This window comes from Notolepis coatsorum (genome assembly GCF_963971535.1).
Source record: "Notolepis coatsorum genome assembly, chromosome: 8".
Lineage (NCBI taxonomy): Eukaryota > Metazoa > Chordata > Actinopteri > Aulopiformes > Paralepididae > Notolepis > Notolepis coatsorum.
The window spans coordinates 55,755,755-55,772,050 of NC_140172.1; the positions used below are offsets into that span (position 1 = coordinate 55,755,755).

The 16,296-nt window shown below is 37.9% G+C and overlaps 1 protein-coding gene across 1 annotated transcript in view; it reads left to right on the top strand.

The window, feature by feature from the left end:
- Window positions 1–16,296, top strand: part of LOC311233659 (ryanodine receptor 1-like) — a gene marked incomplete at both ends in the record, with an annotated part of 453,326 nt that overhangs the window by 136,776 nt on the left and 300,254 nt on the right. The window contains 3 exons of the mRNA XM_084320641.1: window positions 2,582–2,774; window positions 11,813–12,029; window positions 12,914–13,018. Of these exons, the coding sequence (XP_084176767.1) occupies window positions 2,582–2,774; window positions 11,813–12,029; window positions 12,914–13,018 (515 nt within the window). The remainder of the gene's footprint in view (window positions 1–2,581; window positions 2,775–11,812; window positions 12,030–12,913; window positions 13,019–16,296) is intronic.

The window sequence follows — 16,296 nt, forward strand, 5'->3', positions numbered from 1 at the left end:
TGAACCATTTTTTAATGTTGCCTGGGATTAGTTTGTATCTGTCTTTGTATACAATGAGGGCAGTTTTGAAATCAACTAGGTCCATAAATTTCAATGTTTGTAGCTTTATAAATAAGTTATTGGTGTGTTCATAATATCCTACATTGTTGATTATTCTTATTGCTTTTTTTTTGCATGGTGCATATTGGCTGTAGAGTGCTTTTGTAGGTATTACCCCACACCTCCGCACAGTAGTTCATATATGGTAGGAAGAGTGTACAGTACAGTGTATATACAGTGTGTTTTGGTTTAGAATGTGTCTTATCTTACATAAAACACCAACACTCCGTGCCAATTTAGTCCTGACATATTTGACTTGAGGTTTCCAGTTGAGTTTGTGGTCTATTATTACACCCAGAAATGTATTCTCAAATACCCTTTCCAGTTTAATACTATCAATCATTAGTTCAACCGGTGTGTTTTCTTGTATATCACATATTTTTTTATTTGATTTGTTTTATAATAATTTATTTGCATCAAACCACACTTTCAGCTTGGATAGCTCAGCTGCAACATTCTTTAACAGCATTTGGAGGTTCTCTCCCTCACAGAAGACATTTGTATTGTCAGCTAAAATTAAATTTTTCAATATTTTAGACTCATTACCTATATCATTTATATACAGTATGAATAGTTTCGGGCCCAGAATTGACCCTTGTGGCACACCACAGATTATGTTTGACTGAGTGGACCTGTACTCCCCCAACTGCACAAACTGTTGTCTTTATTCTAAGTAACTTTTTAACCATTTGAGCCCTACTCCTCTGATTCCATACCTTTCCAATTTTAGTAGCAGCATATCATGATTTATAGTGTCAAACGCCTTCTTCAGATCTATGAAGACCCCTATTGCAAACTTATTATTATCAATTATGCTTGTCAGTTCTTCTACTAGGTCCATTAGTGCCAATGACGTTGAATGATTCGATCTAAATCCATATTGACTGTCTATAAGTAATGCGTGTTTATCAATGAAACTGTCCAATCGTGCAGCAACTAATTTTTCCATTATCTTTGAGAACTGGGAAAGGAGAGAAACCGGCCTGTAATTGGTGAATACATTTTTCTCACCTGCTTTGAAGATCGGTATCACTTTTGCAGTTTTCATTTTGGTGGGGAAGGCACCCAGTTTCAATGAGAGGTTACATATATGCACTAAAGGTCTGCTATGGCTATGATTATATATATATATAATTAGTAAACTGTCTGGGGCTTTTTTTGCCCCCCTTTAATAGACTTTCGAGGGCATTTGGTCCATTTTCGAGGGCATTTTGCCCCAAGCCCCTGTTAATTTCGAACCCTGAGTACAAACTAACCACATGTCAAACCATCTCTCTGTTGGCTCAATATGTTAATCTTCCATTGGCTACAAAGCTTGTGACTTCACGTCTTGGTTGGTACTGTATGCTGCCTTAATTATGTGAAACTAATCATGCCTACATAGACAATCAGAATGCTATTCATTTTACATAAACTATTTCAAGTCTGACTGTATCAACTGCTACAGATGAACTGAACTCAACCGGCCTACAGTATATTTGGGACAGGCGTCTATATGGGACAGTCCTTTAATTCCTTTCGCACAAAACTCTTGCTCATAAAACATGGGAAATACTATCACATTGTTTATTTAAACCATTATGAATTTATATATTACTGAATAATATATAAATGATTAATCATTCATTTGATATCGCTCAGAGAGACAACGCTAGTGAATGTAACGTTAGTGAGAAATTAGACTGTTTTCAGTTGCCTGTCCAGTTCAGCACTGGACAGTGTGCCCAGCCCACACACACTCAGCAGCTCTGCTGTGCAGAGAGTCAGGACCTTTAGCACTGGACAACGTGCTCAGCCCACACACACTCAGCAGCTCTGCTGTGCAGAGTCAGAGATTTGAATGCAAGTAACAAAAATAAACTGTTTTGCAGCATCAATGGCTACCAGATAAACAATGAATATAGAGCCGGCTTCTAATTGACACCGACCTGTATTTGTCTCTGCTTATAATTGAAATGTTACGGTACATTGCAACATCATAATGTCTGGTGAAAATAATTCCCAAGTGGCCCAAACTGGCCAAGGTGGCTGAGCCTGTCGTCTCAGACAGTGTGCATGTGCCAGCACAGCGAGCAAGCTGCTGTGTGGGTGTGGGTGTCTGGGCGCTGTCTGGGCGCTGTCTGTGCTGCTGAACTGGACGGAGTGAGAGGCAACTGAAAAATAAAAACATTCTACATTCACGAGCGCCATCTCGGAGTGAGATCAAATTAATGATTTGTAATGTATATGTTATTTGATAGCCTCATTTTTATACAACTAATATTCATACACCATAAACAATATGATAGTATTTCCCATTATTTGGTGAGTGAGAGTTTTGTGCAAAAGGATTATAAAAGGCCTGTCCAAAAATATAGGCCGGTTGAGGAGAAGGTCAAAAGAATCAATTCACAATCACTTTGCATCACACATTCTCTATGATACTAACAATGCAACAACAGTCTGTAACAATGTTGTTGTTTTTGTGGTTGTGTGTCCACAGGGCGTGTTCCGCGTCACATCACCACGCCCAATCAGCACATCCTGGCTGAGGAGGATGTGGTCAGCTGCTGTTTGGACCTGAGCGTGCCCAGCATCTCCTTCCGCATCAACGGACACCCTGTCCAGGGCATGTTTGAGAACTTCAACGTGGATGGCCTGTTCTTCCCTGTCGTTAGCTTCTCTGCAGGCATCAGGTACAAAAATCACACCTATTGTTGAATAAAGATGAACAAATGGTCCATAGAACTGGATAGCCCTACGATTTAAAGGCCCTATCCGTAATCCAAATGTAGAACAATAATAATGGTAGTAATGGCCCGATCCGTTTTCTTTAGTTTTCTTGTTTGCCCAATAATGTTAATGGAAAGACACACACACACACGCGCGCGCTTCTTTCTTCCGCAGACTTTCTCTCACAGGCACAGAATGACCCCAGTATCACTGACTACCACAGAAAGCCTATAGAATATTATTCTATTTAATAATAATAATTATTATAAATATATAATAATAATTATAAATATTTTTTTCCTGTTTACCGAACTCGTACTGAACCATGACCCCAATACCGAGTTACGTACCGAACCGTGCTGTGTACCGTTACACCCCTAGTTATAACCATAATGAAAACCAGTTATATCTTTTTCTTTTTTTTCTTTATATCTTTTTTTTTGTGATGTCGTTTATTTTCTTCCTATACTCTTCCCACTTCTCCCATTTTGACTCAAACTTCTCGTCTTGTAGCCTAAGCCTATGTGTGATTCTCTCCATTTCCTGTATCCCCCCTACTATCTCTGTCCATTGTTCTTTCGTCTGTGCTTCTACTCTATACCACATTTTCGTCAATGCTTTCTTGGCTGCTACTAGTAATATCTTAATCAAGTATTTGTCTTCCCCCTGAATTCCTTCCTGTGTTAAGTTCCCTAAATACAATACTTGGCCTGTCTGGGGTATTTCATATCCTACTATTTCATGTATTATCTCTCCCATCTCCTCCCAATAGTTCTTTATTATCTGACATCCCCAGAATATGTGTGTGTGGTTTGCTATTTCCTGTCCACATTTTCTCCAGCAAGGTTTCTGTGTTGGTGTATAGTTGCCCTGTATTTCTGGTGTTATAAAGAATCTAATTACGTTTTCCACCCAAACTCCCTCCATATCCTTGACCCTGTGGTTGTGTGTTGTATCTTACATATGTTATACCATTCTTCTTCTGTTATCTCCGTTTCTAATTCCTTCTCCCACTTTTCCTTTATATATATTGTTGTGATGTCCTTGCTGTCCATTATTGCCTGATATAGTGCTGATATCCCCCTCCCCTTCCTTCCTTCGTATGCTTTTACCATTATCCTAATTATCCCATTCTGATCTTTGTCTTTGTCTAGTTTTATTTCCTTGTTGTAGTAGTCTCTAATCTGTAAATATCTAAAGTGGTCTCTATTCTCTAGTCCGAATCTTTCTTTCAATTTTTGTAGAGTCTGGATCTCCCCTCCTTCTATCATTGTACATATTGCTGTTATGCCCCCCCTCTCCCATCTTTTGAACCCATAATCTTCTATCCCTGGTTTAAATTAGTTGTCGTGCGTTATCCATCTCAGTATCTTGGATTCTTTTTCTAGCTTGTATTTCTTTACTATCTTGTTCCATATATTTATAGTGAATTTGGTAATTGGGTCTATTAGTTGTTCCTTTCTTCTGTATAGCTCCCTGTCTCCTATTAGTGCCTGCACTTTGAGTCCCTCTTTTTTTGTTTCTATGTCTTTCCATTTGGCTTCATAATTCTCGTTGCACCAACATGCTACTATTATCAGCTGTGCTGCATAGTAGTAATCTTCTAAACTGGGTATTGCCATTCCTCCTTTCTCCTTTGGTAATTGTAGAGTCACATATCTGATCCTTGGCCTCCCCCCCCCCATATGAATCTTGATATCTGTTTATTCCATTCCCTGAACTGGCTTTGTGGTATTAATATAGGTAGAGCCTGAAATAGGTATAGTAACCTTGGTAATATATTCATCTTTATGATTTCGATCCTTGAGCTAAAGTAGAGGCATTACTGTCCATCTTTCTAGGTCTCTTTTGATTTTCTGATTAATCTGTGTATAGTTTGCATCATATAGTCCCTCCACCCCTCTTGTAATATTCACTCCTAGGTATCTGATCCTGTCCATATCCCATTTAATCTTGTATTTTTCTTTGATCTCTGTCGTTGGGGTGTAGTTCAATGTTAAGGTCTGTGTCTTCGTTACGTTAAGTCTATACCCTGAGTAATATCCATATTCTGTCAGTAAATCCATCAGTGTCGGGAAGCTTGTGTCTGGTTGTCTATACTATCACATCATCTGCAAACAGTCCTAATTTATGTTCTGTTCCCCTTATCTCCACCCCTTTTATGTCTTCGGTCTGTCTAATTAGTTGAGCCAGTGGTTCGATGAATATATCGAAGAGCGTCGGCGAAAGACAACAACCCTGTCTTGTAGCCCTCTCTAGTTTGATCCGGTCCGTCAGGTTGCCATTTACTTTAATCCTTGCCGTTGGTTCTTGATATAATGCCCTAATTGTTTTCATCACGTTTTTGTCTAGTCCAAATTTCTCTAATACTTTATATAGGAATATCCAGCTTACACTGTCGAATGCTTTTTCTGCATCCAGGCTAACTAGTACTGCACTTCCTCATTATTTTTGTATCTCCTCTACTATCTGCACTGTCTTCCTTATGTTGTCCTGTGTTTTTCTTTCTTTCTTTCTATCAATAATTCACTTCAATTCAAGAAGTCTGTACGCAAACTTTAACAGCATTAAGGAATATTTAAACCAGTTTACACAACCATTTAACATAATTGCCATTTCAGAAACTTGGATGAACGAGGAAAAGGGAATGGATTTTGAAATGGTCGGATATGAACTCAACTACTGTATATGAACAGAAAAAATAAGAGTGGAGGAGGAGTGGCTGTGTATGTGGATAATAACTTGAATTATAAGATTGTAGAAAAAATTACAAATGTGATTGATAATTTATTAGAATGTATAACAATAGAAATATGTGTAGAAAAAAAGAAAAATATAATTGTGAGCTGTATATATAGAGCACCAGGTTCGAATATTGAAGTTTTCAATATATTTCAGGACTGGATGGAAGAAATGTATATAAACAATAATCAAAAGGCTATTTTCATCTGTGGGGATTTTAACATATCTAGAATATTAGATAACAACAAATATAATATTAAAGGTGTTTGGAAGATATTAAATGGTATTATCAGGAATGGATCAAGACAAATAAACTATCCTCAGTATTTTATGGAAAAGGATAAAACTATTAGCAATATGGATGATGTGGTTAACAACTTTAATACATTTTTTGTAAATATTGGACCAGAATTAGCGGGAAAAATCCCAGATCCAGTGACTCCTGAAGACATAAAAGACAATTATATTGAAAGAAATCCTAGTTCAATGTTTCTGGAAGCGGTAGATGAAAATGAAATTATAGAAACTACTAATAAATGTAAAAACAAGACATCTACAGACAGTAATGAAATAGATATGAAAATAGTAAAAAATTTCATTAGTGGGATTTCAAAACCGCTCACGCACATCTGCAATTTATCATTCAAAACTGGTCGATTTCCGAATAAAATGAAAATAGCAAAAGTCATACCTCTGTTCAAGACTGGAGATAAACACCACTTCACAAATTATAGGCCTGTTTCTCTACAGATTAGATAAATTCATTGATAAACATAATTTACTCACCGATAGCCAGTATGGATTCAGAACACACCGGTCAACATCACTAGCGTTAATAGAACTCATTGAAAAAATCACAAATTCCATAGATCAAAAAAACATGTAGCTGGAGTATTCATTGACCTAAAAAAAGCATTTGATACTATTAATCATGATATATTAATCAGGAAATTGAAGAGATATGGGATCAGGGGGGTAGTATTGGACTGGGTGAGAAGCTATCTAAATAAAAGACAACAATTTGTGACAATGAGAGATTATAAATCTGAATGTTTGGACATTGCTTGTGGTGTCCACCAGGGGTCAGTGTTGGGTCCAAAACTGTTCATCTTGTACATTAACGAGATATGTAAAGTATCCGATATATTTAAATGTATTTTATTTGCAGATGACACTAATCTTTTTTTTTCTGGTGAGAATGTCCAGCAGCTTTTAGAGGTCATCACATCTGAAATGAAGAAATTGAAGGAATGGTTTGATAGAAACAAATTATCATTGAACTTGAGCAAAACTAAAATTATGTTGTTTGGAAACTGTAGATTGGATACTCAGGTACAAGTTAAAATAAATTATGTGATTATTGAAAGAGTTTATGAAAATAAATTCCTAGGTGTAATAATAGACCATAAAATCTGTTGGAAACCTCACATAAAACATGTCCAATCTAAACTCTCACGAAGCATTTCAGTCATGAGTAAAGTAAAGCACATTCTGGATAGAAAATCACTCTACATTCTCTACTGTTCACTAGTTTTACCATATTTAAATTACTGTGCTGAAGTCTGGGGAAACAATTATAAGTTTACACTACAACCACTTTTTATACTCCAAAAAGGGCCATAAGGATAGTTCACATTGCAGGTTATCGTGATCACACTAACATATTGTTTTTGGAGTCAAAGACATTGAAGTTAAATGATCTTGTGGAATTTAAAACGGCACAATTAATGTATAAAGCAAAAAGTCATGCACTTCCAAGAAACATTCAAGAATTGTTCTTTGATAGGGAGGGGGGTTATAATCTGAGGGGAGAACACAATTTAAAGGTGCTAAACGTACGCACTACCATGAGAAAACACTGCATCTCGATATGTGGAGTGAAACTGTGGAACAGTCTAAATGTGGTGCTAAAGCAATGTCCAAACATGAGACAATTCAAACTGATGTATAAGGAAATTATGTTCACAAGGTACAGGGATGAGGAAGGGACTTGATATTCACAGGGGTTTACATTTTTATTTTGTTTTCTATTTTATTTCTTTTATACATATATAGTTTTTGTTTTTTGTTTTGCATATATATATATATATATTCTTTTTTCTTTTCTTTCTTTTCTTTTTTATGTTTAAAATAGTACACTCATTTGAGTAGTGGAAAAGGGGTAGGATTAAATAAGTGTATACTTCTTCCTACTCCTTTTCGAACATGCAGATTGAGTTGTTTTGCTTTTTTGTTATTGTTTGTTTGTATTCATTCATGTTCGAAATAAAGATTAAAAAAAAAAAAAAAAATGAATCCGGTCTGGTCTTCGTCTATAATATCTGGCATAAATGTCTCAAATATTTTGGATATTATCGATGTATACATCTTGTAATCTACATTAAGTATGGACACTGGTCTGAAACTACTACATAGTTCCTTATCCTTCCATTCCTTTGGAATCGTAGTAATTATGGCTTCTTTCCATGAGGGTGGCATTGTTCCTTTTTTCATTGTGTGTCTAAATGCTGCCTCTAATATGGGCCTCAGTTCCTGTCTAAATGTTTTGTAAAATTCCGAAGGGAATCCGTCGCTACCTGGTGACTTATTGTTCTTTGCTTTACTGATCGCATTTCCCACTTCCTGTTCTGTTATCTCTGCATTTAATATTTCGTTCTGTTCCTTTCCTATCGATGGTAAATAAAAATTTTCTAAGAATGTCTCTATCTCTTCTTCTCCTGCCGCTTTTGGTTGTGTATATAGTATTCTACAAATGTCTTCTCTATTTCAGCTGGTTCCCTTAGTAACCTGTTTGTGTTTGTGTCTTTTATTGTGTGTATTGTATTTTGTTTCTGTTGTATTCTGATTCGTCTAGCTAAGAGTCTGGTCGCTCTCGTTCCTCCTTCATAGTATGTCTGTTTCACATATCTAACCTTTTTCTCAATTTCTGTCAGTAATTCTTTGTTTATCTTTTCTCTAACGTCTTTTACTTCCCTAAGTGTCTCTTGGTTCTTTGAGTTTTGGTGTTTTTTCTCTAATTCTTTCAGTTTCTTTACTAAGTTCTGGTATGTCTCTATTCTGGCCCTCTTGAGTAGTGCGGCCTTTGCTATCAATTTTCCTCGTATTACCACCTTCATTGCATCCCATAGAATGTTTGGATCTACCTCTCCGTTATAATTTTCCTCTCTGTATCTTATTATGTCTTCTTTTACTTCGTCTACTAAGCCATTGTTATTCAATAGACCTACGTTCAGTCTCCAGACTGTGTTTCTCCGTCTACTTTTCAGATTCACTGTCAGATATGTTGCGCTGTGATCTGATATGTCTGTTACCCCTATTCTACATTCTTCTACTCTGTATCTGTCCCCTGTTGTCATGAGGAAGTAATCTATCCTTGAATATGTTGTGTGTGGGTGTGAATAATGTGTGTATTCCCTGTCTAGTGTGTGTGTTTCTCTCCATATATCCGTGATTCCTAATTCTGTCATTTGTATATTCATATATTTGCTAATGTGTGTTCTCCATCTCTTTGTGCTTGTCGTGTCCATGTCATAGTTCAATACTACATTGAAGTCTCCTGTACAGATTAAAACCCCTTCCCCTTCCATTGCTATAATATCAAAGATTGTTTCAAATAGATATTTCTCACTGTCTGGGGGTGCATATACATTCATTAATGTTACCATTTGACCTTCCATTTTCCCCTTGGCCATTACATATCTCCCCTCTTTATCTATCACTTCTTTAATCAATTCAAACTTCACTGCATTCTTAATCAATATAGCTACTCCTCTCCTAAGGTTCTGTTTAAAAGAACTATAAAACATATTCTCGTATCCGAATCTCTTCAGTTTTTCATGTTCTTGTGGTATTAGATGGGTTTCTTGTAGAAAAATAACCTGTGCCTCTTCTTTCTTAAGTTTCGTCATCACCTTACTCCTTTTGATTGGATTATTCATTCCATTAACATTCAGCGACATCATCTCAATACCCTTAATTTGTGTCATCTTTCCATTCGAAATGATCTCCCGTTCTACCCATGTCACATAAAATAATAGTTGTAGTTGTAGCCACTGCTAACTCTACTCGACTTACATTCAAAGAACTATAATAAACATTTACAACATTCACAAAGTTTGACAATTCCATGGTGTCAGAGGTAATTATTTTCTTTCCTCTATCCCCTGCTGGGGGGTGGGGAGAAAAGGCTCTCCTAGTGAGAGGGCTCCCCCTAGTGGCTAAAAAAAAAGCTCACCATGTAAGTCCAGCATTGTCTGTGTGCTGCCCTGCCCTTTTTTTAATCTGTCCAACGTGTGTTTCTCTCTCTGTCAGTCATTTTCAGAGACATAGAATCAGTCATTTTCATGTTCACATGCATTTGTACTGTGTATCACATGCCTTCTCTCTGTTTAAGTATTTCTTTTTTTTATGTTTACAATTACTCATATTCTATGTTGTGTGTATTCCTATGTATCTTTCACATTTAGTCATGGTCTTAGAAGTCAAATTTTTTTGTTTTGTTTTGTACTTTTTAATCTTTCCTTTTGAAGCATCGTGGTCCCTCGCGCTCTTCCTGTGCTTCTCTCCGATGTCCCTCTGTCACTCTCCTCAGCTGCTCTGTCTCGAATCATCTTCAATCCCCATCTCTCTTCCGTCCTCCTCTTCTCGACTCTGTTCCACCTGCGCGTCTTCTCCAGTCTCTCCATCGGGGTGTGTGTATATGTGGGTTTTTCCCCCTCTCTTCGTCCCGGCGTCCTCTCTCCATCCCGATTTATGTCCCTCGCTGCCTCTTGTGCGCTGCTGTAGGTTTTGATGCCTTCCTGCCAGTACACTTTCAGAGCGGTCATCAGTGATTGGAACCGAATCCCTTTTTCTTTCAGAATCTTTTTTATTTCTGCGTAACTTCTGCGCTTTGCAGCCACCTCCGCAGCATAGTCGTGGTCAAAGGAAATTCTCTGTCCTTCCACGTCGATCTTCGTCTGCCAGGCTCTCTTAAGAATGTTCTCCTTGACTTCAAATTTCAGGAAGTTAATTATAACTGCTCTCGGTGGTCCATTCGTCTGAGGTCTCAGTGCTTGTATCCTATGTGCCCTCTGTATTCCCATATCGGTGTGTTCTGAGAGTGACATGTCCAGTTTTTCCCGGATTAGGCTTTCCATATATTTGGACATCGAGGCTCCTTCTAGCCCTTCTTTCAGACCCCACACTCTTATATTGTTTCTTCTTGATCTCCCCTCCAAGTCAGTTAACTTCTCTCTCATCTTCCCTTGTTCCTCGAGAGTCTCCATTAGAATCTTTTGTACTTCTGTACTCCATTCTTCAGTCTCGGCCGTTCTCTCTTCCAACGCCACCGCGTCTTTCTCCTGTTTCAGCAACTTTTCGTCAATTGACTCAAGTCTCTTATTTATTTCTTCTTTGAGTTCGTCTTGTCCTTTCTTTACTTCTTCTCTGAGTCTGTCTATACTTTTCTGTATGCTTTGCGTGTTCGCTTCATTTACCTTCACGCTAGTTTGCATGCTTGCCTGTATGTCCTGAATACTAGCTTGTAGCTTCGCCATTTCTTCACATGGTCCGTTTTCCTCAGTTATTTCCTTTCTTTTCTCATTTGCCCACTTATTCTTCCTCCCTTTTGTCATTGAATGCTTACTTTTTTCGTTTTCAGATCATGTTATTTCACTTTTGTTTTGATTTGCGACCGGGAGCTTTTTGCAATAGCTGTTCACTCAGACATTTCAAACCGGAAGTTATATCTTTCACCTCTCTGATCTGCTCTTTACCTTGAATGACATCTTCTAATATCTAATGTATTTCTTTCTCTCTGATAAGGCAGATGATTTTGAATTTCGAAGAGGCAGTTTTAAAAATAGCCACAGGTCTGGTGCAGCACAGGTCTCCTGACATCACCAGCTCCAGTGCATTCTCACAGTGAGGGTGTAACGAAATGGCAACATCTGATCATTTAGTGTTAGCAATGTGCAAAAATAAATAGATGTTTAAAATGATTCTGCCTTATAGGAGTAAAGTGTTGCAAGGGAGTTATGCATTTGTGGTGCTGTAAAGCGCTTTGGATTAAAAACCTCCATGAAATGGCTTATGTTGTGTTTATAATATTTTATGTTTGGCAATTTGATGATGTCACATTTTTACATTTTCCTTCATCTTGAGTGCTCATAAATAATAAAACAACAGTCAAACGTTTAGGAACGTTTATATTTGTGTAAAATAATGTGAAAGTCCATCTTGGTGTACTTCCCCATTATGAAGTAGTTTGCTTTCTCAGGGTCCGTTTCCTGCTGGGAGGACGCCACGGGGACTTTAAGTTCCTCCCTCCCCCAGGCTACGCTCCGTGCTACGAGGCTGTGCTCCCCAGGGACAGGCTGCGTATCGAGCCCATTAAAGAGTATAAACATGATTTTGAGGGCGTCCGGAACTTGTTGGGGCCGACACAGTCCCTCTCACACACCGACTTCACACCTTGCCCTGTGGACACAGTACAGGTAAAACCCTTTTACAAGCATGTAAAAGCTTAACACCCACATTAATAATTCCAATATGTTATCTCCATGGCCTAGGGAAGTTCAGTCAATATCTGTGAACATGAGCTACTCTCTCATGAACTCAAGAACCGAGGCAAGCTCTATTGCTATCACAATGCATGCTGGGATGGCACTTTTAAGTAATCAATTCAGCAAGTGGATTTTCATTAAATAAACAAGATATCCTCCCTCACATTTTGAGAAAAGCATCTTTAAAATGATATATTTCCTAAAACTTACTCATTATCCATTCTGCAAAGAAATTATTTGCAAATATATTGGCAAGTGAATTGTATATGCAGTATTCTATTTGTGTTTTTAACTGACCACTGACTCTTCCAGTTGTATTTAAAATCTTTAAATAATATTCTATATTGACAATTTGTATAAATATGTTTTTGCACCAAATTGTTCAATGAACTACTGAAAAAGGCTTAGCAGCATCTCTACACCTTTACCCTTATTGAGAATCCAAGGCTATATGAATATCCAGATTGGCAACAAGCACCCGATATTTACCAATAATTCCACATTGGCAGCTTCTTTCAAGACATGTCAATACCTACTCAGCTTTCTGTGTACCTGAAGCTAAAGGTGTCAAGTTACCACATCTTGGACCATGATAGTTTCTACCTATTAGTGACATCACACATACAACTCAGATTTCAGAGAAGTACAGTGAAGCTCTCCCTCTCCAGAGGAATAATGTGAAAAATATTCTACACAAATAACAGCCTGTATAATCAGTCATGCCTCCAAGAGGACTTGACTATAAAAAAAAAAATTAGCTTTTTGAACTTTTTGAAATCGTTCAAATCCATCCCTTTTCTCACATTGTCCTCCAGATTGTACTTCCTCCTCATCTGGAACGGGTTCGGGAGAAACTTGCTGAAAACAGCCATGAGCTCTGGGCTGTTACTCGGATTGAACAAGGATGGACCTTCGGACAAGTGAGTTGATTTATTACTGGTGTATTTACTCTTCTATGTACATACTGTATGAAAATAAGCTTTTCTCATTAATCAGAATATAGGTGTATTTTACTCCCAATGTTTACAAACATTACCAATGTAAACAAAATACAGCAAATGCAACTAAAGACTCATATTTACCTCTTATCTCGTGTCGGCTCCTTTCTCCGACCATCCTACCTACACGTTCTTGGCATTGCCTGGTGCACCGTTACATCGTTGTCGAGCTGCACGTAGGTCTCGCTGGTAGTGTAAGGGTTCGTGTGGGAATAGGTGAGGAGACCCCAAATGCAGAACACGAGCAGAGAGAGTAGAGGCAGAGACGACGGGATGAAAGTGAACAGGCTTTTACTATAACAGTTTCAAACAAGGATACACGTTGAAACGGTTACAAACGCGAACTGTAAAACCCAGAAATAAAACTCAGCAGAGCTGGAAAAATGTGGACAAGGGATAAGGAACGGACTCACGGGAAAATACAGGAGTGAGCAGAGTGAGTGACCGTACACAAGGTTACAAAACAAAACACTGACACGACAAGGAATGTGAGAAACGGGCAGGTACAAATACTGCCCGTGATTACTAATGAGTGCCAGCTGGTTTAGGGCCAGGCATGGCCAAGACTGGTAAACACAAAATATTAGTAAAAAGAAATCTCACACTAAAAATAAAAGCATGTGTAAAGGGATTATCTTACTGGAAAACATATGTAAAGGAACAACCCTTAATGGAAACATATGTAAAGGGATAGCCCCACTGGAAACATATGTAGAGAGACAAACTCCTAATGGAAACATATGCAATGAGGTTAACCCTTAACAGAAACATATGTAAAGAGCAAACCCTTAAAGGAAACATATGTAAGACTTTTGTAACCTTTTAAACACAAGCTAGACCGGGGAAACACAGATGAAAAAATTTACAATTCCCGCACTCACTTTTTCTCTGCTTTTATTGTCGTCAACGTTTCGGCTATTCAGCCTTCATCAGGACAGTGGCATGAAACAATGAGGTCTCACATTCATTTTATACAATTCCAAGGTCTGTTTTGGTTGATTGCATAACAGGGAGCACCTGTGCCTTCCTGTCAATAAACCAATTGGTTGAGCTTGCAGCCCCACTGGGTACTGCAGCAAAAAGAGAGACAGAGTTAGAAATGCAATAATTCAACCTCAGAACAAAACATTTTTGAAACATCGAACAGTCATATTTACAACACAATATAGTTTAGCATATTTAATATACAGCAATATGACCGAATCATTGTGAAACATTAAACCATCATCAATGGGATTCAGTGGAACAGTTTACAAACACACACTTAAATCCAGTTCATCATTGAGTCCAAAGGTGGTCCCAAATGTTTGAAGTTCCGTTATCCAATAGGCTTCTCTCTTGAGAAGCATCTGTTTCAGATCCCCCCCACGTCTAGAAAGGACCACTTTTTCAATACCACAGTAACTGAAAGCTGTGATTCGATGGTTGGCATCTTTAAAGTGGATGGCTATAGGGCTATCTGGATTATTATTACGAATAGCTGAACGGTGTTCAGATATTCGTGTTTTTAGTGCTCTTGTTGTCATTCCAACATAGGCTTTGGAGCAGCTGCATTTTATTAGATAAATGACCCCAGTTGTTGAGCATGTTATAACTCCACGAATTTTATAGATTTTCCCTGTAAGAGGGTGTGAGAAAGTCTTACTTCTAGTAATACAATTACATTGTGCACATCGTCCACACTTGTGGTTGCCATCAGGCAGAGATGGCATGCTGCTTGATCTTTCAAATAAACGGTCTGCATGTACAAGTTTGTCTTTCAAATTCTTTCCTCTACGGTAAGTAATTATTGGTGGAGAATCAAATAAGTGGCCTACATTAGGATCACTTGAGAGGATATGCCAGTATTTCTTGATAGAATGTTTTATTTCATGTGATCTATCAGTATAATTAAGAACACAGACAGCTGATGGCTTTCTTTTTGTCTTTCTACCCCCTTGTGTTTTTGTTTTTACTTTCTGAAGGGCCCTGTCTATGCATTCATCTTCATATCCTCTTTGTTTAAAACGTGATTTCATTACCTCAACTTGGTTGTCAAATCGTTCTTTTGTGTCACAGATTCTTTGCAATCTATGGAACTGTCCTATTGGAATAGCTTCTTTCACATATTGTGGATGGTAGCTCTCCATGTGTAAAAGGTTGTTCCTATCTGTAGGTTTTCTAAAGAGATCTGTCACTAATTTGCCATTTTCTTTTGTGATACATATATCTAAGAAGTTGACAGTGTGGTTGTTATATTCCAGGTTAAAAGTAAGAGATTCACTTTTGCTGTTTAACCAGTCTGTGAATTCTATAAGTAGTTCTGTTGATCCCGTCCACAAAAATAGAACATCATCTATATATCGTTTATACAGTCCAACGTACAAGTTTGCATAGTTAGGAGCCATTGTGGTTCCCATGGCAGTTCCTTTGATCTGCAGGTAAAAATCTCTATCAACACTGAAATAGTTCTTAATTAGTACCAGTTCAGCTGCCTCAAGTAAAAATCTATTAAATTGTGCATTACTGTCTTCTTTGCTGTTCAGAAAGATCTTTAGGGCCTCTAACCCCCCTTGGTGGGGTATATTGGAATAGAGACTTTCGACATCTAGTGTACACAGTATAGTAGATTCAGGGACATGTTCAATGTTTCTCAATGACTTAAGTACATCATTTGTGTCTTTGACAAAGGTTGGCAGTTTGAAAACAAATGGCTTTATGTAGTGATCAACAAAAACTGAAAGTGGTGCTGTAATCGAACCTATTCCAGCCACAACCGGTCTTCCAGGTGGATGTTCAATGGACTTATGGATTTTTGGTAGCGTGTATAATACTGGTATAGTTGGTGACTTTGCATACAAGAAATCAAGATTCTTCTTTGTGATAACTTTGTTGTCTAAGGCTATGTCATGTACAGAGGTCTATTGACCATACAAGATAGTAATCTGGGCAGGTGTTACATGAGCAAAAAACAACCCCCCCAGTAGAAAAATGCTTCTCAAAACAGTCCCGGGTAGGCAGATAGTAACAAAGACGTTTTCAGATGGTAAATGGTATTTATTAGGTGCGGGGCTTCCAACCCACGGCCTGTTCCCCAAGGGGGAAAAGGGGATGTTATTAGGGGATTTCAACCCTAGATCACACAGAGGGAAAAAGGTAAGGGGAGAACAAACAAGGCAGAGATAAATGGACAAACAGACAACACTAGGGATTAAATGATA